The sequence below is a fragment of the Atractosteus spatula genome, chromosome 19, assembly GCF_055471065.1.
Source record: "Atractosteus spatula isolate fAtrSpa1 chromosome 19, fAtrSpa1.hap1, whole genome shotgun sequence".
NCBI classification, from domain to species: domain Eukaryota; kingdom Metazoa; phylum Chordata; class Actinopteri; order Semionotiformes; family Lepisosteidae; genus Atractosteus; species Atractosteus spatula.
The window spans coordinates 6,589,516-6,616,921 of record NC_142724.1 but is presented as its reverse complement, the minus strand read 5'-3'; the positions used below and the strand labels follow the sequence as shown (position 1 = coordinate 6,616,921).

At 41.4% G+C, this 27,406-nt stretch overlaps 2 protein-coding genes across 2 annotated transcripts in view; both read left to right on the top strand.

Annotated features, from left to right (window-relative positions):
- Positions 1-10,988, top strand: part of top1b (DNA topoisomerase Ib) — a 29,680-nt gene extending 18,692 nt beyond the window's left edge. The window contains exons 9-21 of the mRNA XM_088937441.1: positions 67-182; positions 626-747; positions 1,458-1,580; positions 2,335-2,522; positions 3,238-3,382; positions 3,677-3,820; positions 4,483-4,668; positions 5,647-5,715; positions 6,211-6,325; positions 6,983-7,110; positions 8,409-8,503; positions 8,600-8,749; positions 9,595-10,988. Coding sequence (XP_088793567.1) covers positions 67-182; positions 626-747; positions 1,458-1,580; positions 2,335-2,522; positions 3,238-3,382; positions 3,677-3,820; positions 4,483-4,668; positions 5,647-5,715; positions 6,211-6,325; positions 6,983-7,110; positions 8,409-8,503; positions 8,600-8,749; positions 9,595-9,697 — 1,684 coding nt within the window. The 3' untranslated portion in view covers positions 9,698-10,988. The remainder of the gene's footprint in view (positions 1-66; positions 183-625; positions 748-1,457; positions 1,581-2,334; positions 2,523-3,237; positions 3,383-3,676; positions 3,821-4,482; positions 4,669-5,646; positions 5,716-6,210; positions 6,326-6,982; positions 7,111-8,408; positions 8,504-8,599; positions 8,750-9,594) is intronic.
- Positions 10,989-16,375: 5,387 nt separating this feature from the next.
- plcg1 (phospholipase C, gamma 1) overlaps positions 16,376-27,406 on the top strand; it is a 39,455-nt gene continuing 28,424 nt past the window's right edge. The window contains exon 1 of the mRNA XM_088937566.1: positions 16,376-17,577. Coding sequence (XP_088793692.1) covers positions 17,361-17,577 — 217 coding nt within the window. The 5' untranslated portion in view covers positions 16,376-17,360. The remainder of the gene's footprint in view (positions 17,578-27,406) is intronic.

Here is a 27,406-nt window from a genome sequence, read left to right as displayed (position 1 = left end):
ACAAGTCTGTTTTTAACAACAACCGGACAGCAGGCTGTTAACCCCTTTCATCTGCTCTGGCTGCAGGTGGGAGGAAGAGCGATACACAGATGGGGTGAAATGGAAATTTCTGGAACACAAAGGTCCAGTTTTTGCCCCTCCCTATGAACCTCTTCCCGGTAATGTCAAATTCTACTATGACGGTAAGATTGGACTTTCAATTTTTTTTTTTAATGGCTACTCCACCTCTGCATAGCAGAAAGTCAGCTGCAAGCCAGCCTCTAAAGAATGAGTCAGCAAGAGTTTGCAGCTGGAGTTTGAAATAAAAGGGAGGTTTTGGTTTGCTCTTATTTGGAACAGCAGATCGAATGAATCCACATGTTTTGTGTCCTTCTGGCCTGAACCCGTGTGCCATTACTTTCAAAATTTGAATGGCCTCATCTGGCCATAAAAAGGCTTTCCTATTGCTTGTTCACATCCAGTCATACTGATAGAAAAGGCTAGTAAAAGAGTATGAAGGATTTCATTTCATACTCGTCTCGTTGTACAGAATAGGTCTATGCAGCCACAACTGCAGACTCTCTGGGGTAGAGAAGTATTGTTTTCCGCTGGCACTTCCCTGATGAAGCTGTTCCCTTTTCCACAGGGAAAACCATGAAGCTGAGTTCTCAGGCAGAGGAAGTGGCCACCTTTTTTGCCAAAATGTTGGACCATGAATACACTACCAAGGATATCTTCCGGAAAAATTTCTTCAAGGACTGGCGTAAGGTATAGGGAATGCTTTGCCTTTTACGCCCTTTGGAAAGGTGTTTTGTGCCCAGAAATGGAGTGCAAATGGAGATTGGGGAAAGTTTCTGACTGGGAGTGTTCCACCCTCCCTCCCTGCATGCATCCTTCCCAGCGGGGAGGAATTTTCTCCAGAAATCTTTTTGTTTTTCAAGGAAGTGTGTTAAGTCTTCCAACATAACTTTCAAGGTTAAAATGTTTCGTCTTTTAAAATGGGTAAAAAGGATGAGAAGTGGCTGTTCTACACTTGCTTTGTGCCTAAAGCGCACAAATTGTATTTTTACAGGAATGCGTTTGCCTTTCTCAAAATTGATAAGCCACTGTGTGTGTAGCACAGGGGAGGTTAATGTTTAAAATGTAATCGGTATTCCAGCTCCTTAGTGTTTTAGTAACTAATTACTCCCCAGTACTGTCCGTCTTCACATACGTTGTAATTACATATATATATATGCATTCATTTTGTATATCACAGTTGTTGAGCAGGTATTGACCTTTGCAGTAAGTGGCAATTATAAAGAGGGAAAAGCTGAATGACTGAGCATCATTTTCAGTCTTTTTGTGTTCCATTATTTTCAAGTGGTGAAGTTGGGTGGTGATGTGAGGTCACGTCGGTTGTCATCGCTGACAGCGGCCAGGTTAATTTTCGGTGGCTTAAACGAAAGAGTAATTGGATCTTTGTCTCTGTGCCCCAGGAAATGACGCCTGAGGAGAAGTCCATTATCACTGACCTGAATAAGTGCAATTTCACAGAGATGCACGAGTACTTCAAGGCTCAGTCAGAGGCCAAGAAACAGATGACTAAAGAAGAGAAGCAGGTGTGTAAGCTACCCAGTGTGCACACCTCGCTCCACATGTACGAGTGTTCAGTGTGGTGACGGGCTATGTAGGTGGGTTTTTCCAGGTGAGCTTCGGTACATCAGGGAGTTGGAATCCAAAGGAACGTGCTGCTACGCTTAAGCTGGTTAAACGGAACGTTTTTTTATCAAATGGGGTGGGGGGGGCAACTTTAACTGAAATCCCAACAGATGTGCCTTTTAAAGGGATGTTATTTGAAAATATTGAAACTCAGAATGAAGACTGATTGTAGGGTAGGAGAAGCCCCTCTTGTCTCCATGTAGACAAACCTTATCTGGAAATATTGAAACGCAGCCTGTTGGACTGATTTGCAGTGGCATCATATCACTTCCCACGTGCTGAAGAATTTCACGCTGCGGCCTTCAGCTGGCAGTGTTGTGGGTGCTGGTTTTCGGGACACAGAAGATGTATGTAGTCTTCAGCACGCTGGTGTTCGTACCCATACTGCCAAGTGCAGAACAGGCTTTCTTGTGCCTTTGAAGGCTTGTGCTTTGATAGGGACAATGAATTAAAGAGTAACGATGTTTGGTTTTGAAAGTTGGAGAACCTTTCGCTTTTACTAGGAAAAATAGTTCTGTTGCCTTTACGGGCTATTGAAAAGTACTCTAATGTGTAAAACAACCTTGGAACAACATTACAAGACCTTTTAGAGCATAGTTGGGGAAGTGCTGACGAAAAATACATCTAAGTCATGGCAAGTGACTTCTCTTGTAGCAAATCAAAGAGGAGAATGAGCGAATCCTGCAGGAGTACGGCTACTGTGTGATGGACAACCATAAGGAGCGCATCGCCAACTTCCGCATCGAGCCCCCGGGGCTGTTCCGCGGCCGAGGGGACCACCCCAAGATGGGCATGCTGAAGAGGCGCATCCGGCCGGAGGACATCATCATCAACTGCAGCAAGTGAGCGCTCACCTGTGTGTGTATGTGTCCAGGTGCTGGGGGAGCTGCCGTGACTGTACAGCACCCAGGGAATGTTAGCTAGCCTGGAATATCCACGTATGAAGTCCGATTCTGCTCCCACTGTATAATCGGCTAGGTTTTAGAGGCAAACTAAAGAACTGTCTTCTTGATTTTGTGTTTCATACAAACATTTATCTGTTGTCAAATGATATATAGTTAATATTATACACGGAGATTTCTTGGAACAGTATAAACTTGGCTTCCAGTTGATTTACAGTTCCCCACCCCCCAGTGTATGAGACCCAGATTTTATTTTTTTTTTATGTGCTTTGCTGATTAGGTGCTATAGCTATAGACAGTGCTTTAGATAATGAGATATTGTTTGTTTTTAAAGATCAAAGGGTTTCCAAAACTCCAATCTGGGTTTTTCATGGCAGCAGAAACACCTTTGGCTTTACTGTGCCTAAAACCACAATGGAGATTCTGCAGGATTACATACTTCCCTGGGGAGGTAATCAAGCCCATGTCAACTGCTTTTAGTCAGTTCTGCTGACCAATGCATCCCTAAGCCTTTCAAACAGAAAATGAAAAGGTTCTTGTAATTAAAAGAATATTGTAACTTTAGAGTGTAGTATTTCGGCACATGCTGCGTATGAGGCGGCAGTGCGAGGTTAACTCTCGGAGCTGCCTCTGATTCGTGCCTCTTTGCCTCCAGGGACTCCAAAGTTCCCAAGCCGCCTCCCGGTACCAAGTGGAAGGAGGTGCGTCATGACAACAAGGTGACGTGGCTGGTATCCTGGACGGAGAACATTCAGGGCTCCATCAAGTACATCATGCTGAACCCCAGCTCCAGGATCAAGGTACACTGGAAAGTCGTGGCTTGTGGCTTTGATGCAATACAGAATTCAAACTGTTCTATTTTTAGTGCTAGTTTGTCTTTCTAGGAAATTGGACTTGCATCTGAATTTGTGCAGTAGGGCTTTTTTAAAAGCTGTAAAGTTACGTCCGAGAAACGCACGAACGGATGACAATAGGGGAACGGCTGATTCCTCCAAGTGGGTGCTGCTGTGTCCGTGTGGACACATGCCTCTCGAGGCCGTGCTCCCTGTTGGTGCGCTGGAATGCTCAGGTGCCTGTCCCCTCTGCTCCCTCAGGGAGAGAAGGACTGGCAGAAGTACGAGACGGCGCGGAGGTTAAAGAAGTGTGTGGACCGGATTCGGAACCAGTACCGGGAGGATTGGAAGTCCAAGGAGATGAAAATCCGTCAGAGAGCCGTTGCCCTCTACTTTATAGACAAGGTGAGCACATTTATCATCCAAACACGATTTCCAGACGTAGGCAGCGTTTGTACTGTATTCTGAGGTTAGCTCTAGCTATATACTTGTTATACTGGAGCCGCCCACAAACGAAAGACAAAGGGAATTTGCACAGGAAGCTTCTCTTCCCGTTTCAGGAACTTTAGCACTTCTGAATGTCATAATCATGGGTTTTCGAGATTTGACTTACGAGGTCCAGCAGCTTCCATTCTATAGCCATATGGAGAAATCCTGCTGTCACCTTGTAGATAGATACAGCCTTGTTTTTTCATTGCATGCCCTGGTATAGAGGAACCGTTTGGCAGCGAAGATTTACAATTCACTAACATCTTGGCCTGCCAAGGAGAATATTTCAGGTTATTAGGGTGTCCCCCACAGTTAGACACTCACTGAGGTGAGTGTGAAAGGAAAGGGATTTGAAATACCATGACAGACCAATTGTCAGGGAAAAACGTTCTTTTCTGGATTACGTGGAATCTGTCCTGATTGGGTGGTGGTACATCCGGAGACTTTTTTCCTTTTTGCGGACGTGCCAAGGCCAACACCCATCAAACCATCAATACTCTTGCCTGTCTCTGGCACGCAGGCGGACTGCGAGTCTCTCTGCAGTGCAGGGCTTTAACGAGCGCCTTTCTCCGTCCCAGCTGGCGCTGAGAGCAGGTAACGAGAAGGAGGAGGGGGAGACGGCGGACACGGTGGGCTGCTGCTCCTTGAGAGTGGAGCACATCAAGCTGCACCCCGAGCTGGATGGCCAGGAATTTATGGTGGAGTTTGACTTCCTGGGAAAGGACTCCATCCGCTACTACAACAAGGTTCCTGTGGAGAAGAGGGTAAGAGAGGGGGGGAGCTTGTTGTCCAGGCTTGTTTTCCACTCCTAAACTGCTGCTGAAGCGTGACGCTGCCAGTGTAAATCTTCAGGCTTGAGACCAGGAGGGAAATATTTTTCATTCATTTGGTGAAGAATTCATCGATGGCTGCAGTAGACAGTTGGCTGCCCTAGTACTAATGTATTATTTATACAAGGGAAACATCATAGTAATGTTAGAATTAATGCAATAGTTGAGTTAACACTAATTATACAGTTATAGCAGTAGAGTAGAGGTAAAAAAAATTGAGTGCAAGACACAGGAGCACCACAACTAAAGATACTTGGAACTTTGTTTTTGTCTCCTAGGGTTTGGAAAGTGCAGGTTTGAGGTGGGAGGCATATTGTAAGAGTACGGAAAGTTATTGATTGTGTTCTTCAGTTGTATAGCCGAGTTGCAGGCAATTCAATACTTTCTAACTTCCTGATGCGTGGGTGGGAAATGGCAGGTGTAACCTGTCAATTGTTTTCTATATCCTCGTAAGGTGAGCTTTAAAAACGGTTGACGTCAGGGCCTTGGGAGCTCCCTTTTCATGTTATCAGTCTCTTCTGACGTACGTGGTGGTGCCTGCCTACCACATCAGCTGTACTTCCGTGACTGGCCTGTCCTCGGGCGCGTGTTGCAATCAGGGTATTTTTAGATGCCTGTTAGGAATTCCCAGAGGGCAGTGGAAAGGAGCTGGCTCCCTCTTGTGGGCTGTATTGCTCACTGCGACCAGCTCCCTTGGTTGGTCTCCATGACTACAGAATTACTAGAAGTACCTTTTTTTTCCCCAGCTTGGCCTCATCTTCACAGATGCAGTAGATTCACTACAGACATTTGCTAAATGAGAGAAAAATTTTGATCTTGTCTGTTGAGCCACAGTTGACTACACAGTGGTGGTTGTAAGTTTTGTTTGGTTACTGAGTGCAGTACAGAATTTCTGAATTATTTCCCTTTTAGGTCTTCAAGAATCTGCAGCTCTTCATGGAGAACAAGCAACCTGAAGATGACCTCTTTGACCGTCTCAATGTAAGGAGGTATCCATGTAAAAAACGGTCTAGTCTCTTTGTGTGAGGGTGTCCCATGCACATATAGCTACTGAAAGCATTTTCCTTGGTGTGTAATTGTAACAGATGTTGCAGTAAAATAACTTGCCACTAGAAACTGTCGCCAAAGTGAATGCTGTCACTGATTTTCACCAAAGGAAGATAACATGATTGGTATAAACCGTGAAGTGCATATAACTGGTATTCAATATGGTGATCGCATGACTATTTTATGTTTAGTACAGGCTTGCAAATTATTGCTTTGCTCTAAAGCCTTAGATTGTGGTTCTCCACACTAATGTCTTAAAAGGCTGCAGGATCTAGTGGTTTACTTCACAGTCTGGAGTCACCATTTGGCCTCTCCAGCACTGGTGCAGGAGCATGGTTCCTGTGGGTAGAGACAAGGTGCTCAATAGAGCATTAATTTGTGGGTTTTCTACCCCAGAGTCAGCAGGTTCTTGGTCTTCTTTTACCCTAGACCTCCATTCTGAACAAGCACCTTCAGGAGCTGATGGACGGACTCACAGCCAAAGTGTTCCGTACCTATAACGCTTCCATCACTCTGCAGCAGCAGCTCAAGGAGCTCACGGCTCGTAAGTCCGACTCGGCCTTCTTCCTCCAGGGTTTTCAGCCAAGTCAGCTGGTGAGAGCTGACCAGGAGCAGCACTCCGTGTGGTGGTTTGGATCTCCCAGGTGGTTCTGACTTGGAGAGCATGATGACCTGCTGGAAGTGCCCAGGGCTTCCCCAGCAGTGCACGCAGCGGGCTGAGAGCCACCTGGACTGGGTTAACTTGTGTCCGGCAGGTCACGACCTGCAGTGGCCCCTGGGCCTTGACAGGTGCTTGATGGGGGAGCTGCCCTGCTCCTCCAGCTGCTGTGAACTCTTTTGTAAGGCCCTGTGGAGCTCGCAGTCTGTCAAGTGACAAAAGGCTCTGATATTCGGGGGGTGTATTGGACAGGTACATGGGTTGTGGATCGATTATTTCAGCTCCACTTAGTGGTCCCAAATGGACAGTGTAGACAAAAAGGCAACTTAGATTTCTCAAAGTTCAAAAAAGGTTCACGCTATGAGGTTGGTAGGTCATTGTTGTGCTTCAGTTTATCCTAGTTGCAGGCAGTTCAATACTTTCCAACATTCTGATACTTCTTTTCTTGGGGAAATGTTAGAATACAGTTTTCCTTGAAATTATCAGTTGGATTCCTCAAAACAAGGAGCTTCAGTCCTAACAGCCTCTTTTTGTTTTTTTTAGCTGATGAAAACATCCCTGCTAAGATCCTATCCTACAACCGAGCTAACAGGGCTGTGGCTATCCTATGTAACCATCAAAGAGCACCACCCAAAACCTTTGAGAAGTCCATGCAGAACCTGCAGACAAAGGTACAGAGAGGGGATTTGAAGCTGGTTCCAGTGGGGTGATAGTTGTGTGTTTCTCCTGAAAGATGAGCCAGTAGCATGATTAAAATGTCTGTGTTTGTATTTAGAACGCATTGTGCACTCCAGGTGGGTCTGGCAGTGTGCAGTTAAAAAGGCCATTAACTTCACAACCAGTCCTGCTTCAGAAAAAGAAAAAAAGTGTTACTGAATGAGATGTATTTTCATAGGGACAGTAAACTGTAGACAAGGTAATGTGATCTTTATCCTTTCTGTCACCTTCTTCACTGAAAGTTATGCTGCAGGGTGCATGTGGACCACTGAGATGACAAGTTTCAGAAGGCTATGTTTTAGGGTGGCCAGCCAAGTCTTTCATGAGTTTGCAGAACACCCATTTAAAATGGGTGACTATTTAAAGTACACCTTGGTGTGTAGGTTTGGTGTGGCAAGTGTTTGCTATTTCAAGAGCAGATTATTCTCTCCTTTAAACACGTTATCATAGCAAATATGCATCTCTACATTCCACCCCTTTGTCCCTTGATTTTCAGTCTTCATGATTTAGTACTTCTGGTAGGTGAAGAGAATTTGAATTTTAACTCCTTACCACGAAGGCAGTCACCTTTTCGGCTAAATGTGGTGTTAATTGTGCAGGTGTGTCACCATCTGTAGAACCAAAGTGTCTACATTTAACTAGAAGGACATAAAATAGTTCACTTCACAGCAGCAGGTGTAAAATGCATAAGACATTGAACTGAGAGAAGAGTAATTAAATGTAATGCTGTCAAAATTAAGTCTCCGATTCACGCTGTTAGATGCTTTTCTTGACCATCGATGATGCACACTATGGAATGAAAATCAAAGGGAAAGGACAGGAGTAAGCTTGTATTTAGTACACTTTTACATTACCACATTGTTTTAATTATCTGCTGTTTTAGCAAGTTTAATGACAGAATAATCATAAATCCCCTTTAAGAAGCTTTTGCCTCTTCATGTTTTGCTACTGGTGTCAGCATTCCTAATGTGGAGTAACTTGAAGTTCTAGTCACATGATGTACACTAAAACTCTTCTTAATCTGACAGATTCCTGGAATGGCATTCTCTAGTCCAGATTTAGCCAGGGGTTACATTACGGACAGATGTAAATAAGTCAATTTAACATTCCTATATTTGTCTGATATTGAACTACTAGCATGATCTAAAGTGAACCAGAAGGCCTAATAGTCCTCATTACTTGAAGTGAAACCTGCTGACTTGGCGCCAACTGGCCATTCCTCACAGATCCCATTCCTTCTTGCTTGTCACAGATTGATGCCAAGAAAGATCAGCTGTCCGATGCGCGGAGAGAACTGAAGAGTGCCAAGGCTGACGCCAAAGTACGGAAAGACGAGAAGTCCAAAAAGTGAGTATTAAAGCCGCAAGAAACATCAGCAGGGCAGGCTGGTCAGTGGACTGGGGGAGTTCAACAGCTCTCTTGTTGTACTGTCTTTTTCTAAAGGGCTGTAGAGAGCAAGAAGAAAGCCATTCAGAGAATAGAGGAGCAGTTAATGAAGCTTGAAGTTCAGGCAACGGACCGCGAGGAGAACAAGCAGATTGCTCTGGGCACATCCAAGCTCAACTACCTGGACCCACGCATCTCAGTAGCTTGGTAAGAGGAAGCTAAGATCCTGTGTGTGAAACACTTCTATCTGGTGACAGATCTGCACAAAGGATCTCTTGCTGTCAGACAGGTAGTTCGGAGTTAAGGTTTAAGATTTAACTCTTTTTTTTTTATCCTTGCTTTGTTTTCTGAATTGCAGAATTTGAAAGGTGTAGATCTGGCTAGATGCTATGGTGATTGAAAAGACACTCAAAAGGATTTCTCGAGTGACATGTTTTTTTTTTCAGTTCTGTGTTGGAGATCAAAGACCTGGAGTACATTTTTAATTGGTGTACAAAAACAAATGAAATCTTTCAAGTTATCCTGAAGGTTTGTTTGGTGTTGGCCTCTTGGCAGTACTATTCAGCTCCTGTAAGAAATGCTCCTCCTTCCAAAACTATAGTTGTAATGAGGTATTCGACTGGAGTTGCAATGTGCAATAGGAGCACGTTTCAGAGGATGTAACCGTTAAGTAAACTGCTTAAGAGCTGGAAAGAGCTACACATGGTGGATCAGGTCTTTATCTCTTGTTCTGGTCTGTGATCAGGAGTACACTCTTCAAATTCAGTGTTTTGAAGATCCGGAGAGATTAAAATTGCAGATCAGGAGCTTCATGTAGCTTGTTACAACATTAAATGATTATTTTCATTGAAACAAGCTCTTATTTTACCATAATTCTAGTTGGGGGGGGGTTAAATCAAGTATTTCTCATTACATTTACAGGAAGGTATCTAATTATTTTAGATTTTGGCAGGAGAGAAAAGTTTGAGATGCCCTTTCTTAAGCAAAACTAACCTTTTGCCTGCTTTGTCTAAATTTTTCCAACTTTGTGTTTTTCCTGCGTTTACTTGCAGGTGTAAGAAGTGGGGTGTGCCCATCGAGAAGATCTATAACAAGACTCAGCGGGAGAAGTTTGCCTGGGCCATCGACATGGCAGATGACGACTTTGAGTTTTAATCCCCTTTGCGGTTTTTATTCCGTTTTTAATTTGTTTTATAGCATAACTAATTCCACCACGCTGGTCATCCTGACAAGGAAAAGAGGACGGGGCAAAAAGGGAGAGAGGTGGGCGCAGGGATCAGGGTAGGCCTCAGGGTCAGGGTCAGGGGTCAGAGGGAGGGGGGATTCGGAGGTCAGCAGGAAGTGTCTTGGTTTAAAATCTGCAGCTGAAGACAATGCGAGCAGATCCGTCAGATCTCCTGTCCCCCTCCTTCCCCACCCCAGGACACACAGATCCTCTGTGGGCGATGCAGCGCACAATGACTTGACCCTTCACTAAAACTGGCTGATCCCTCAGCTGTGAGGTCACGACCTTGCAGCCTTTGAACTCTGTGGTCTTATAGCTACTGTATTAAAAAAAATGAAAAAAATAGTCTGTTTATAGCCCATGGACTTCTCAATAACTTCTATATTTTAATAGAAAAATCAAGGAATTCCTTAAGCTACACCTATGTCAACAATGGAAGAGTCCTTTTGGGTTGAAATAATGTTTTTAATTGCTGACCACAAAAGCTGTGTGTGGATGGGAGAATGCGTGATGTTTTAGTGTTAATTTTAACTGAACTTAGAACTGTGTGGACTTCAATCGGTGAAATTTAGCTCGGATACTGGAGAAAACAGTTTCTTAACTATTTTACTCTTTTAGAAGACAGAATGTGAATTTTTTTTCTTTTTCACAGTTTCTATCAGGGAATTTCTTTTGTTTTCAGTGTAAATGTGAACTTGTTTTTTATTTTGCAGTAGATAGCAATTCCCCAGTATCCTGAGTGTCCACATAGTTCTGAGTCCTGCATTCGGTTTTAATTTTATTTCTGAAGACTGTTTTAAGAGGCTAAAGCAACAACTCCCTTATCTGTTACTTGAAGAAAAAACTATTTTATTGTATCGTAGGGTGGGCATGGATTTGTTTTTCCCAAAAGGTCAGATAAAATATGTGAGGGATATCAACTTTGCCAAAAAAAGTAATCTAGTGAGTTACAGTTTTAGGGCTTTTATTTTTTGTATTTGTGTAAAGATTGAAAAACTTTAAAGAAAATTTTAATGTGAATTTTCTTCATGAATTTTATTCTGGACCTTTTGTTTTTCTTTTTTGTTTTTAGAAAGCAGTGTTAGTGAAATTAGCCGCTTTTATTATTTTAATCTCTTACTGGCTTAACAACTTTTGTCTTAGCCTTCAATCATGTTTTTTTTTTTTCGCCTATTTTGTCAATGTAGGTTATTTAAAAATAAAATCCTACAACTTAAAGTCCTTCTTGTGTTTCTGTTTTGTATGTCACATCAAAAGCAAATGGGACAGAGTTGGTTGCTCTTGTCATGTCATGTTGTGAAGCCTAAAATGAGAAGAAGACTGTGAAAATTCTTGAATACTTGAAGTTTACAGGAGATGTATGAAGGGGTGTGGAATCCATTGTGAAATTACAGTAGGTTCAGATCGTCAGCCTCCATCCTAACAATAATGGGATAAAACTCAGTCTTTGAAATGATCTAGGAGTGTCTATGGTTTCCACAGAGGAAGCAAAAAACGCCTTTTTCATAGAAAATATGCTTGAATATTAACGACCAAACTTGGAAGAAAATGTTTTTGATTTAACAGTTGATGCCAGTGTGCATCAACTCAAAAACCTCTGGGAATAACGCCAGACAGGAGGAGTCAGTTTTGCTGGTTTTGCCTACATAACATTGTATAGGGTTACATACTTCGGTAGCCTGTTTTGGAAGTTGACGTTGAAATCTTCAAAGAGCTCCCTTTATTATGCCAGCCGATGGACTGGCTGGGAAAGCTGATTGTATTGATGATGAACATTCTAACATGGCAGTGCAAGTGTGCCCGATAGCAGATGCTCTTTGTGGTAAGTTTGAAAGACCGATTTTCCCTGGAAACATGATATGCTTTCTAAGGATCCTGTATAAAAATAGGTCAGAATATCGCGTTGTAGTTCAATCATTCGTACTTTTATTTTACCGATTTGTTGAAAAGCAGCGGGGATTGTGTTGTAAGCATCCTTGGAACAAGATAAAACATTTCATTCTGAACCCATAGGATATCTGGAGAATCTACTGGCATGTGCATGTGCGATTATGTAGACACACGTTTTATGACATGTTGTAACTCCAACCTCTGAAACCCATACGTGCGTGCACATTCTTTAGTATGTTATGCTCAAGTGCGCTGAAAATATTTTATTTGCGCAAGGTAAAAGCTCCGTGGAGTTGCCCCCGCACCTCATTCGTTAGTGCTACGTCTGCCGGTTTAAGCAGTTGAAAGTAGCGTTTGTGCTGCTTTCGTTTCCGAGATATAGCGCCTTGTTTTTTCGGCGTTGTGACATCACTCAGCCCCCCTAAAATGTCGTAGGAAAACCAAACCGGTCTCATTCGTTAGTGCGAAGTTTGCTGCTTTCGTTCACAAGATACAGCTCCTTGTTTTCCGGTGATCACCTGACCCTGCACGCTGACTTTGACCTCCAGTGACCCCGTCTGTCAAGTTCAAGCGCTCTGTTACAGTTTAGCTCGTACCCTTAACATTTTAAAGACAATTAATATCCATAAACATATGAGCCTCCTTAGATGTGAATAATCCCAAGACATGACGCAAGCCAACAAGTTAACAATCTATAACATAAACCAGTGGTTTTAATGTATGTAAAATCACCGTGATTGTAAGATCTATGGTTTTTATTTTGTAACGTACGTTTTCCTTTTCTTTCCCTACCTTGACACACTGTTGCCAAACGCGTAACTGTGGGATACCATCACGACAAGACCTCCGCAGCATGTCATGATAGGGACCCCATGTATATCGCATGTATATCGTGGCATTTTATATCACGACTGGCGCCTTGCGTCTATGCCACCCTGGCACTGCTGTCGCAACAGAGGTCTCATATCAGGACATGATATAGACAGATAGGACGTGTCGTGTCGCGATATATAGACTTTGTTTCGTGACATAGGTTCAGCATATCCTGTCAGGGTATGTTCTATTGCAACATATGGACTCCATGTCGCAACATGGAGGCGGGGCATTTTGACGGGGTATGTCATATCGCGATATATGGGCTTCATGTCGTGACATGGAGGGTGGGCGTTTTCAGCTGGGTATGTCATATCGCGATATATGGTCTTTCATGTCGCGATATGGGGCGGGGCACTTTTGGCGGAGTATGTCATATCGCGATATATGGGCTTCATGTCGCGACATGGGTGGTGGGCGTTTTCAGCTGAGCATGTCATATCGCGATATATGGCCTTTCATGTCGCGATATGGGGTGGGGCACTTTTGGCGGAGTATGTCATATCGCGATATACGGGCTTCATGTCGCGACATGGGGGTGGGCGTTTTTAGCCGGGCGTGCCATATCGCGATAGAAGCCCTTTCATATCGCGACATGGGCGCAGGGGCGTTTGTCATATCGCGATATGTGTAACTCAGTATCGCGACAAGAGAGTAGGTTTTTAATCGGGGAACGCCATATCGCGACATGTGGGCTCCATGTTGAGACATGGGGGCGGAGGCGTTTTATCCGGGTATGTCACATCGCGATATATGGGCTTAATGTGGCGCCTTGATTGTAATGCGCCAGTCGCAATAGGTATCATGATGTGATCGTGATGCGCACTCCTATCGTGACATGTTATCGGAGTCGTGAACGCACTGTGGATGCCATGACATTCTTTGTCTGCTATTCAGTTTTGACCTCAGTGCGCCTTGATCAGTAATTGGAAACCAATGGATGTGTTACTGTATATCCAGCGTGCTCATACAGCACACACGGTACACACAGAACTTCCGCTGTGACGCTTTACCCAATCAGAGTGTCGATTCTCACTCTTCACCCAATCGCGGCCTGAACTGTTCGGGGGTTTAGCCAATCACGGGTCTGAGAGCTGTTCAAGCTAGCAGCGCCAGGTGGCTTGTTTACTGTCAATGAGAATCTATTTTTAATTTTAATTGCTTTACTTATTTGTAAAATAACTACATCGGCTTAATTTTTAACGTCTTTATTGATTCACAATGCCCCATACTCTTCGAAATAAATACATTTTTATTTGCAATATAACTGCTTTCTGTAATGAATGGTATTTGAACAATTTTAATCGTATATTTAAGGTAGGGGAAACACCTTCTGCTTTGTACTTAAAAAATGAATAGAAATGTAAAGTCTGTGATCATTATGTTATTATGCTCGTGCTTTCAATTTATTTTGTATTGTTAAATTATATCGATCTTGAAACTAATACCTAAAAATGTGAAAATGGGCTCTCGTGTTATACCAGCGGTAATTTGGAAACTGGTGAAAGGAGTATACAAGCAATAAATTTTCGAGAACATGGTTAAAAATTAAAAGAAAACACCTAACCCAATGAACTAACATAGTAACTCCTCCCTAAATGTAGGACTGTTTATTCCTGTAAAGGCTGCAAAGTCTGGGGTCAACTGATCAAAAGATCACAACTGAATGATCTGGTGGTCGTGACTTTTATTGTGACAAATAGGGACAAATAAGTACCGAGTTTGTTGGTACCTGAAAACTTCCTTGTAGATTGTCACGTGATTACCCGAAAAATCAAGGCGCTATATCTCGGAAAAGACAGCAGCACAAACTCTACTTTTAACGGCACAAACGTAGCACTAACGATTGAGACCCGTCCGGTTCCCCTACGACGTTGTAGGTGTCTGAGTGATGTCTCACACACACCCCTCCCGAGAAAAGAAGGCGCTATATATCGGGAAAGAAAGAAACTGGGAAGTTACTTTCAACGGCAAAAACTGTAACAGAGCGCTTGAACTCGGCAGACGGGGTAAACCCTGCATGGTATTTTAAATACAATATTTCGGACGGATTTTGAATCTTGCCTTTTGCGTTGTGTTCACTGTGTTTTGCAATAAAATATTAACTTCAGAGTAACTCGTAAGACTACTGAAATACTTAGCACTGTCACAAGCAACAAGTGAAAATGAGCTCTTGCAGCTTTTCTTTAGCTAAAAACAAAGTCCTCATATGAGAGACCTTTGCAGACTAGCTGTCATTTAAACAGGAATTTGCCGACTCTCTAGACAATGACGAGATTATCGCCATATTCAATTCCAAGCCCCGATGCCTGAGTCTGGTCTAGAAGGCCAAAACCTCACAACAGAGGTAGGCACTGATAGTTTTTGTGTGTCCGCCGTGATATAGTAGCGTTCGGCAGCCTAGGCAATTGTTTCTTAACCTGTGTGTGTGTGTGAGAGAGAGAGACAGTGTGTATACATAAGGTTCAGCTAATTCTACTGTTTGATTATACTGCTCGAGGATTGCATTATAAATTGGAGGGGTGCCCCTAAACTGGCAGGACGGGGCCCGGGCCACCCACTTTTGCACAGGCCCACCCAAAAATCAATTCCTGGCGACGCCCCTGTTTCACCACCTTCCACCAGAGCTGACTGAGCGCTTAAAAAAGTGACCGAAATGGCATCACAATCTTCCACCTCTCTCGGGTCTGACGCCGGAGTGGAGTGGAAATGAGGGGCCGCCGTCCTTTTCCTCTTCCCACCACGCGAGGTCTCCGGGATTTCATTTCTCACGGCTGAGACAGCGCAGGGACGAGGACAGCCCCCACGTACTGTGGGTGCTTGAAAACTTAACACGGCGGCTCAATTAGTTTTTTTTTGTTTCTTTCCCTTTGTATTTCTCCGAACTCAGAAATATACCCAAATGTTAACTCGTCACGAAAACACGTGCTTGCTGAATCATGCCGTGAAGGAGCTGTACCGAAAGATGGACGTGTACGTACGAGCTGCGTGTGAAATCCTTAGAAATATGCCACGTTGAAATCTGTTTTTTTGAAACAGAATCGGAAGATACACCCGGGAAAACACTGCTTTTCGAGCAGTGCTCGAACATTGCAATTCTAAAAAAACTAATTTCTGTATCGATTATACACCTCGGTATGGTAGTAGTCAAATCCCAGGTAAGGTAGGTAGGTTTAGAAGGTATGAATTGGGCCATTTTCATTTGGGTCTTAGGTCCTAGAATTGTTTTACAGAGTCATCGGTAATGTGTCATTGTCATAATTACCAGAAATATGTCATTACTTTTTTTCTACAATTACTGGGACATTTACTTGGTCTACATGCAGTTGGACATCACTGGAATAGTTCTTTAAAGACCAGTTTAATTGCGTAGGCATTTAATACATGTTTTAAATAGGTACGTCTACATTTAGCACCCAAGTGCTGCGTGTTTCTTACTGGCGCAGTCGTGTTCAGTTGCTGGTACACCTGTAAACTTCTTCACTTCACCTGAAATACTACCATTCAGGTTGATGTATGCGTTCTCCTTCTATCCCTATCACTTGCAAACCACAATCTTTAGGTTATAGCTCGACAGAATAGGCACGACAGTTGTTTGCAGTCAACAAAAATAATAGCTACATCAGTTATATGATTGTTTATTTCTTATTGTTAGTGCTGTTATTGTGAATGGTCTGCAGGTCCCGTCGGCTGCTTTGTGTCCCAAACAGACTGATGATAATTTTAGACGTCATTTTCGACGTTAGCTGGAGAAACAGCTCCGAAAGCCGGTCGTGTGTCTTTAAGAGGCTGAACTCTCCGGCGCTTTGTTGTGCAGAAGGGGGTAGGAGAGGGGGGGAAGGGCTGCTGTGTTTCAGATACCGACTAGCTTGCATGGCTAACTCAATGGAGGCTCCCTAACAGGATGCCAAGGGAAAAACCACAAGGCTTTTCCCGGGACTGAAGAGCATCGGCATATGCACACGGGGATGAAAGGAAAGGGAGAGGACGGGCTTTTTTTTTAAAAAAAGAAGAAACGTGGAAGTGCTGTGAGCCGAGATCCCAGTGCGCTTGAGTGTTAGTTCGGCATTGTTGTGCTCGTGTGTCAATTACATTTTGAGAAGGTAAGGCGAAGGGGCGCAAGACGACAGAGAAAATACTGTACAGGCAGAACCTGACTTGACTGCAGTGATCAGCCATACTTCCCCTACCCTCTCATCTCTCCAATCAATACCGTTTTGTAAGATAGTGGATCCGTAAAGACCGATTTTATTGTGTGTTTTTCCTTCTAGCGCACCGGTACTAGGGATAGAGGCGCAAGATCGACAGCAGGAAACTTCACATGGAAAGGAAACATTTTTTTTTTTACCATTACACAGACTTCTGAGCTGTAACTTAACCGTGTAACGGATTGCTGGTAGAACCTGTGGAAGATTTTATTTTTCATCTTTGGGATATTTAGCGTGGTGAGGGGGGTGGAAAAAAAAGAAGTTGGCATTTTTTTCTCTCTCTCGCGGTTTTGAAGAAAGAATACAGTGCTGTTTTTTTTTAATGCACATTGTAGTTTAAGCGAGCACCCGACAGACCTCTGCACATAATATAGGCTACCCACCAATTCATGAAAATGGACCCTAGCAGAAGTTTTTCCTGGGCTGACTTCTTTGTAAGGTAGGGGCGCGTGTGAACGTACCGACTGTCCCGTGTCTGGAACGGGATCATAATTATTACTCCTCCTGATCATCACCGTGAAAATGGATCTTGCTTTGTAGCGATTACCCGTCACTCAGAGGTGCCCTGCTTTTAGCCTTCTAGTGTTTTATAAGATAAAGGACAACAAACAAGGAATTGACTATGGCTACGACGACGGGCTTCTTTTCCAACGGATCAGTTCCTTGGATCGAGAATGATGCGGAGGTCAACAATCTGTACAGAGACCTTGAGCTTGGCACTGTCCTGACACTCTATTACTCCAAAAAATCTCAGCGGCCGGAGAGGAGGACATTTCAAGTCAAGCTTGAGACGAGGCAAATTATATGGACCAGAGGCACAGACAAAATTGAAGGAGAAAGTAAGTATTTGTTGAACTGCTGCACAACATAGTTGTGTATATGCGTGATTTTTGTTTTTAAAATATTGGCAGCTGCGTCTTTAAATGTTTTTTTTTTAAATTACGTTTTTAACTTGATAAAATGTTTTACAGCTGGGAGTCTGACTATGTATCGCATAAGATTTAAAAGTTGCTAAAAATGTTACAAAAATGTTTACTTAAGCAGCGACATTCTGCAACTAATTCGTAGATGTTTGTTTTCCCAGAGTTTCCAACATTTTAAAACTGCAACATTGTCCACAGATGCATGGCGTAATAATAAAACTTTACAACTTCCTTGAGAAAAAATACTGCTTTTTTACAACACATAAATTCCTGTTGCCAGCATAAATTATGATTTCATCCGTTTAGCAATTAATGTCATTATCCTTTATAAACCACATTTTATATCTTTATGCGTCTATTCATGACCGAACAATGAGGCCTGTACAGCAGTCATAAATACAAGTTTGGACATGTTTTTTTTTTTTAATGAGTAGCGAGAATCTACAATTTATTCGCTACTGCTTTAGCGAAGAATGATTCGACATTTTTAAAGTATTTGTCTGCTTTTACAAAGCACAATGTGTTATAGGTTGCAACTCGCGCTGATAACATTTTTGTACATTCAATATATACTTTTTAAAGTACAATTTAGAAATCCAAGCTCGGCTAAAAACAAAAATGACAGTAACGTCCCTTCATGAGTACTATGATATCAATTATATTAGGCTGGTACATTGTAAAGTTATATTTAAATTATTTCAGTACCTGTGTAGCACGGAATTATTATTTCTCTCTTAGCAATAAATCAAAACATAAAATACATTTTAAAATAGTGCCTTGAGGTAATGTATACAATGTGTAAGGGTTCCAACAACATGCAAATATTGCTGATACAAGTTGTGACAACAGTGCCAAAATGCTGGGTGTAAACTATGAAAACCACACATCTCAAAAATAATCCTGGCCCATAGGTAGTCTACATGCTCTGTAAGGGGACATAATCCTTTTTTTCATAAGAAAGCTTATGTCTTGATTAACTGCTGCGTTCAGCACCGGATGTAACATTCAATAAATTAATGTTTTTTATCTGCACTTTGCAGATACTTGCAACACCTCATGCAAGATCACATACGGTAATCCACTTGATACACCAGGTTGGACAATATTAGCTAATACAGTCTGTTAATTTACAGAAAGGGAACTTTACTGAGGGGGGCTCAGTATGGTAATCGATTGGAATTCTGTATGGTGGTTTGTTGTTTTCATGGCAAGCAGGGGGGGGGGGAGAGAGATTTTTATCTGCTTAGTACACTACAGGACAAAAACAGGCCTTCGTTTTTACTCTCGAAGCTATCGAGCACGCTATTTATTTGTCAGTTCTCAGTACATTATCTTAATTTTGAAATCTCTACATTTGATGCACCTTGCTTATCACGTTGGAAAAGTCTTCCAACATCACCACCACCAGTCACTAGAGTGAGTTAAGTGTTCAGATTATACAGAAGAGGGGACATTCCCCATTTAATGGACTTTAAAAAAAAAAGTTTCACTTAATAAATCAGTGATTAACGTTGTTCCAGATACATGCTCCCATTGCTGTTGCCTGTAACTGTTATGTACGAACATGAGAGACAAAAGGACATTTTGCCAAACCAAAAAGTAGGAAAGACTCTTGTTGCGCAGTGTTTTATGTCAATGCTATCACAGTGACTGAAGGACTAGCGTCCACTGAAGAACTTGTTCCACTTCTCCATAATTCCAGCAGAAGTATTGTTTTATTATATGTTGGAAGATGAGCACTATACTGGGTTATGTACAAGCCCCACATGCTTCTCTGTATGGCAGTGCAGTGGCATGAAATGGGCCATCTGCATCTGAAACTCTCTAGGTACTGTATGTCAGCAAGAGTGTGAACCTTGGTCACAGCTGGGAGTGTTTGATGGCTTTAAAAACAGCCCTTCAAATTTTTCTGTTGGCACCTGAGGGATACGTTGAACAAGGAATGAGAACTACTACGCTACTCTGTTTTTTAGGCCGGGGCTGCAGGGTCTTGGGCCTTTTCATCTACTGAAATGAACTGCCTTGCTGCCGTTGTGTATCTCAGCCCCCGGCCTAGTGTGCTGGCTTGGATTGGACACAAGGAAACACAAGGCTGATTCTTTATGTTAGCAGTTTGGGCTTGTTGATTTCTTAGCACCTGAATATCACAATTCTATATTGGTTTTATATTGCAATATTCTATAATACTTGAATTATTGCTTTCTGTAATTTTTATACTATTGTGTCTAAAAAAACCGGAATACTATATACTATAATAAGAATTTTACTACAACTGTGTCCTTGAATTTGAGTGACTCTGCTATACATGCTTCAACAGATTTCATCACGTACCAAAATATATCGGCAATAGTCTGAAATTTTCTAATGCAAAACTTTGTTTCAAAGTCGACCGCACATACTCGCACAGCAGCAGTTCAGAGTGCTTGTGAATGTTCAGAATAAAGAAAATTTAGGTCAAGATTCAGGAACAGCGCAGTCAAATTACTTAAATTCTAAGAATCCTTAGTAGAAGGCTGTTCTCAAGTGAAATCATTGAACTTTGAATTGAAATATTCTTGCATTGAATGGTCACAAATCATGAAGGAATCGTGCCAAAGGCACTGACAAATGTTTAAGAGGGTATTATTGCTAAAGATGCATCAGCTTGCTATTTCTGAGTTCTGTGAAGCAATTGCTGATAGGAATCTGTTTTATTCTTTGATTCATATGTCAAGACAAATCTGGAGAATATTTTTACCTTTAACTCTTTCTTTGAGAAACTCTAGAAACTATACAGTTGCCTGTATTTCAGCATTAATTTCTGTCTTGCTTCCGTTGTGATTGGCTGAGTGCCATGAGGTTTATCATAACCCCAGTGAAAGTCAGAGTGTAGAAATAAAATCTCAGCAGAGCACGATCAAGTTGTAACAATTTTCCTATTGCAAAAATAAATACCTTCAAAGTGTATGTAACTTCTCGTGCAGATATATACGAGAGTGCTGTGATGTATGTAGGCTTTGCACTTCGGTCGCTTCTTGATGTTATTTTAGTATGAGTTTAAACCACACGTGGCATCTCCTTTTCTTTTAAAGGACGGACCAATATTGTTTGACTTGTTTTCTTTCTTGTGGTATACAAGATGAAGACTGCAGCCATTCTTAGCGTTTTTTTAAAATTCAAACCGCAATGATAGCTGACCTCAGGCTGTATGTAATCTACAGTAAATTGATAATTGTGTTGCTCTTAACAGGAGAACAGTTTTTTTTAAACGAGCACTCTTGCTCATTCTAGCTATTGTTTTGCTTAAGACATAGGGGTGTATGCTGTAGTACTGGGGCAGGAGGGATGGTGAGGTACAAAAGTCATGCTGTTAAGTCTCTGTAGACTGCAGCAGAGACCCACAGCTTGAATTATGTCCTTCATGAATAAATGATAAATGCAGGAAAGCTGCAGTTTTCTTCTCAGTTGCAAACTGCAGGATGATGAGAAAATCTCCAACTCGGTGTTCAGCCCATGTCAGTGTCGAGTGTCAAGCCCTCGGTTCTTCTCTTGGAGTCAGTCTCGATAAACCCGAAGCTGTGCTTAGGAAGGTCTGTTTCTGAGGTTGTTAGATACTGAAGTGTCTTGGACACCAATGGAACTGCGGTGCTGTGTCCCCTGTTGTTAGCAGACCATTGATAACCTGCAGCGTTATAATCCTTGTGGTTAAAGGAGAGGTTGCGTCACCTTCCATTTTACGTTAGGCTCCTGACCAGTTACGCTGTTTACATGTGTTCAATGGGATTTTCTGGGTGAATTTTCTCAGAAATAACTACCTATTCCTGTGGGGGAAAAGGGGGCTGCTGAAGAGATGGAGCCACCAGATCTAATGTGCTCAGGAAACAGGGCTTATGCCATGTAATGAGCCTGTTGCAGTGACAGTACTGCCCTGCAGTCTGACAAATATACAGATCCCCTTGCATCACAAGACTGGCATTATAGGAGCTTTGATGTATGGTTGGCCTGTGCAGCTCCAGATGAGGTCCAGTTGTGCAGAATGCAGTGGTTCTGTGACTGGGATCTAGTAGCTTGTAGCTTGTTGGTTGTAGATATTGTTTCACAGGTTTAGGGGAGAGTGTGAAAGAGCTGATTGTGCTAAATGATTGGATTGTGGAAATGTCACTTCCTTCAGTCTGGTTGACACGTCAGGGGGGGGCGGCCCTTTTTCATAGTGTTTGATACTTGTGTGTACTTGGCATTATACGTGAGACAGCCCTTCCAAACAAGGATGCAGCCACAAATATGATGCCTGAACTGAATTTGCCATGACGCTGGAGGCTCAGTCTATAACAGTACCACTAATGCTCCTATTGCATTTGACCCAACAGACTGCGATGATTAGTTGTTCCAGAAATTTTCTGAACAACGTATTAGGACACTATTACCAGAGATGTGTACCTATGCAATTTTCTGTAGAATTAATTTTTTTATTAACCATGTATTATTGCTGTTATGATGTTTGGTCGTTGGTTGTACTTTTCCAAAGATGTTTGTAGAAAGGGTTTATAAAATTCCATGCTAGGTTAATTTCAGATTTACAATTAAATTTTCAGTTTCAGCAAACCAATCAAAATATAATTTTGACTTATTTGGTGTGATGCATAACTATTCACAGACAGTTAGACTATCCTAAGTGTAAAAGTTTATAGTATTTGAAGTTAAATGTGAAAATGGAGTGAAAATGTCCACTGACGTCATGTAAGACTGACAGGAATAGATAGATACTTTATTGATCCCGTGAGGGAAATTGCAGAATGACACTGACCACAGATGATCTTTTGTAACAGAAGTAAAACAAATTCTGTATACTTGGCAAAAAAAAAGATGTTATCTTGTTTGTTAAAAGTTACTTGTGTAAATGTGGACCAGGTATTAGTAAGGTTAGTGATCTGTGTCCAGAACTAGGTTTTGAAGTTGAGGATGGTCATTATGAAGTTTTCAGAGCTCACCCATTTCCTATCCATTTGGCCTTGCGATAAAACGCATTCAAACCTTTTTTTTTCTTTTTTAACTCAGTGATGTGGGATTGCTGATGACACCTTTTTCCTAACAGGATGCAGTTCAGGAAACTAAGCTATTCTCCTTTCTGTTGTCTGTTTCTCTTCAAAGTTAGCTGCATTAACTGCTGCTGTACAGAAAAAAAATCTTTTGTGCATGTTTGACGGGCTGTAAAGTCATTTAGAATGGCAAAATATAGATTTTGTGAACTGTTGTGCGAGGTGCATAATTTCAGTGTTGTGTAAACAATAAATTCCACTTTCAGCTGTGGAAACTCTGTTCAGACTTCCTCTTTCTCACTGGCCAGACAGGGAGAAATGTTAATCATGTAGACAATGTTGTTTGTATACATGTGGTAACTTTTTTTTTTTGCAGACCATCATGATTATTTTTAAATATTGAAATATGTCTTTAAAATATTTTTATGATACTTGCAGATATAATAAATACATAAGATTGTTTGTGCCAGGCGTTTGATAAAAGATGTCCCAGCTGGATTTTGAGGTCTGATTTCAAATTCCCATAACACTTTGGCTCTTCCTGGCTTTTGTTTCTGGTGTAAAAGTGTAAAAGTTGCAGGTTGAATTTCCAAGAAGGCCAGCTTTTGCTTTAAACACAAGTAAAAACATTCAGATGGAAAAGATAAACACCCAGGGTGGCTAGGATACCTGCACTGTATAAGGATGCGTGTATCGAAAGTGGCCACTTAATTAAGATAAAATGATTTATTTTTACAGGACAACTAGTATTATAGGACTGAAATGCATAAATTAGAGAAACATTTGCGTAGTGCTTGTCTTCCAGTGCTGTTCTAATAAGGCCATTCTGGTTTTCTGTTAGACTCCCGTTGCAAATACTGTTTTTATTGTTTTGGAGGTAAAATTATAGTGTTGCTTTTTTTACCTAAGAAACAACACATTCCCTTTTGGGGGGAAAAAAAGCTCCTTCTTTGTACGTATACTTTGTGACTTGAACTTCATTTAGGTTTATAGAATTTGGTAACTGTCTACGTACGGTACTTTACAGTACAGTTTTATATGGAGCCTTTGGCAGGAAAGGTTTTCATAAAGGTATTTCCAGAAGTGAAATGGCTCGAGCTGTGACGTAAATAGAGACACAGACACAGAACATGGTGTTGTCAGGGACAAAGTTTTACAAGCAGGAACCTGGATTTCTAATGGCCCTACCTTCTCAGTCCTCACTCACTTTATGTGAATGTCAGATCTGTCATGCTGGCTGGTCTTGGTAACTGTGCAAATGGGTAATAGATTTTTTATCTTTTTGAAAAGCTTCACTGTGATGTTGTCACATCTTCGTGGTTGTTTCCAGTAAGTGTAGCATAACTTAATTGTACCTTTACTGGGAATACCATGGCATCCCACTAAAAATACTTCTCATGCATGTTTATCGTTTCACATGGGAGTTTATTAATAGTCCATTGTAGAAAAGCACAGTAAACATGTTAAACCTACATATGAATATGGTACCTATTGTAAAAACCCTGTAAAATTGCACAAATCCAATGTTGTATCTTTGTAAAGTTTCTTAAGGATACAGACAGGGGTGCAAAGAGAGAGCACCTCAAAAAGATGGAAGTGAGTGATGTAATTATTTGTATGTTCAGAACAGGAGAAGTGTTGTTTCTAGCCTGAATCCTTGTTAATGTACATGCATAAAGTCCATTTGAATCAGTTATCATTTTCAGGATGTAGGCTGCAGGATGCAAATAAATGCAATGCACAAAAAAACACACATTTTACAAACATTCCTCCCACATCAGTCAAATTTCAATTTAGGTGGGAACAATATCTTGGTTTCTAATAACTGACTTGAAAAAGTCAGTCATAATTGATAACTGACGAGTAGAACATCAAAGGAAGGTAATTTGTACTAAACAGAATTACCTGTTTTATCTCAGAGAAGCCAAAGGAAATGTGTTTGGGACTTAAGACAGGAAATCTGTCTGTATTTAAGATAAAAACGTAATTACAGAGAGATGTGTTAAGAGATGGATTTCTCTTGCCTAACAGTTAAAAAATTAAAGCAGTGTTTCAGATTAGATTTCCCAGAAGCAACACAAAATAACTTTAGTCCCAAAACTGATCCCTGAGGTACACCAGAACGACATTTATTTCATCGTGGGGAGAAGTGACCTAAATGATGTAGGATTAGTGCCGGAAAAACAAATGTTTTTAGACTAGCAAAAAAAGTCAGCTGGTCCTCATAGTTAAAGATTTCAGTATATAGACATGTACTGATGGATTCTGTTCATTGCCACTGGCCCGTCAGATCAGCACAAATTTGCATGGTGTTTGATTGCTTGCCCTCTGGAGCTGCAGGGGATCTTGTCATCTCCATTTCGTAATCGAACTCTTTTCTTTGTGTATTTTACTTTGAAGTCTTACCTTCGGGAAGTTACTTTTGGTCTTTTGGGTCATGAGATGACTCAAAAGACCTGCAAGTGAAGGAATGAATTTCCAGGGACAGTGTTGGTCACCACTGTTCCAGAAGATCAAGCAGCTTCCCGTTATATGTAGTGGAAAGATCAAATGGCTTCAGAGGTGTTGGCTTCCCACTGTTGCTGGCCATCAAGGTGTTATTAGTGAGCCAAATACGTATTGTCCTTCATGAAACCAAGAGCTGATTTTTTTTCCAGTTAATGACCAGAGTCTGCTCGGGAACCTTTTGATGTGTGATTGGTATTGTTTTTATTTTGGCCTTTGCTGTACAGTTGCGATGTGCAGAAATTCATAGCACTTAATACATTTTAAAGGGGAAATTCTAAGAAAAATCAAAGTGATCTAAAATATTAGCTTCAGGAAGCTTTTTGTTTGTGGAATGCGTGATCTGTCAAAACCCAGCTACTGACTATTGTGTACGTGCACATTTATGTTGATGTCAGTAGTGTGTGCATTGAATTTCTCTTTGGTGCAATTATGGGGTTATCGGTGTACTATTAATTTTGTAACTGGTACTTGGGGAAAACCCAGAGTATGACTGCTGTGTGTAATCGTGGGCTGACCTGGGGTGTTTGTAGTCTGACGCTATATCCATGCAGTGGAAATTATGATCATAATATTGGTGGGAGGTGAAATTTTTAATTTTTTCATGCATATGTAGAACATGACCTTGAAATTTGTTTTCTTAGCATTTCGGGCCCTGTTTTTTTCCTCTCTACGTTTATACATAGTTCTATTTTTGCAGTTGAAAGCTGAGGAAATGAAAATGGCAAAGAAGAATTTTCTGAACCGTTGTTTTGATGGCGCTGATAAAACGAAGCACACACTGAATGTTTGTTTTTCCGTTAGCGGCTAGAAACATTTTTCATGTGAATTTCTGTAAAATGTTTAAAGCGTGGAATCAAATATTAATTTCCATTCCAGTAGCAAAATCTGCTGTTTTGATTTCAGTTTTGTTTGTTATTTGTACTATCCTTTGTTCCAGCATGGCTGTGTGTATGTTGGAATTCTGGGATATGCTGTCATGAAAAGCATTATAAAAAAAATTGATTTTGCTATTATAACAGTATTTGTTGATTTTGAGAGCATACAGTATTCAATTGAACTTCACGTGGAAGAGTTTGTTGCAAGGTAGAATTCAAATATACCTTTTGTGACTCAATATTAGCAAAAGGCAAAAGCTGTTCAACAGGAACATCACAGTGTTTTTTATTTTGCTGTATGGGATTCCAAACAGAAGCAAACTCAAATGGTAACAGTATGGTTAGCTGGGTTTCTGACTTTCTGTTCTGGAAGATACTTGGAATGTGCTGAAGTAGATAAAAGCTGTTGCAGTTAAAGTACCATTCTGAGCTGCTAAAGACTGCTTAAATAAGTAACAAGTTTCATTGTCTAAAAGAAGGTTTTTCTGATGTAAGACATGTGGAAACCAAGGACTGTGTTATGTCCGTAGTATTGGGTGAACATCATATCAAACAATAGTAGTGTACTAGTAGTAAGACGGGTATCGTGATAATTAATGTAACATCAGGCTCGTGATAATGTATGTCTGTGGCCGGAGTTTGGCCGTTTTTTAAGTCTGTCATGGAAAAGACAAGGAGATTGTATTGTATTCAGTTTTGTTCCTCACACTGTTCTAAGTACACCTTCTTGCCTGTATCAACTAATCAACTCTATGTAGGTAACCCAGCAGCACAGGAAATGTGGTTAACGCAGGAAGAAGGAGAGATGCTAAATAAGTGCAGGCTAACGCATTTCTCTGTACCAACATTGAAGATGGTAGATTTTGTCCGCTTCTCATGAACTCTCAGAAATAAAATAAATGCCAAACACAATTGTCCCACTCATCCTTAATATTTTTGCACAAATTGTGCCTTGCCTTCATTTCCATTTCTCTCATTTTTGTACCTGTGAATTAATGTCGGTGTGTATGTAAACATCAGTCTCTGAATTGCGAGCTCCTGTTTTTCAGAGTCGAGCAGCTTCGGTGCCTGTTGCTGTTTGCACAGCTGCTGTGAGCAAGTGGAGTTATCTGCACTGTCTGGTGGATAAAAAAAATTACCTGCAGAACTAGAAGGGGTTAGCACTAGAAGCTGGTGTGGGAGTTAACTGTGGAGCACATGCAAAGATGCAACATAATATGCTGTATATTAAACAGAAAAATGAACGGGCCTTACTCCATACCTTGTTGAACAGTATTCTTTTCCTGGTATGGTCTACCATATAGCAAGAAATCCTCTTAATAAACATGAAAGATGATTATGCATGCA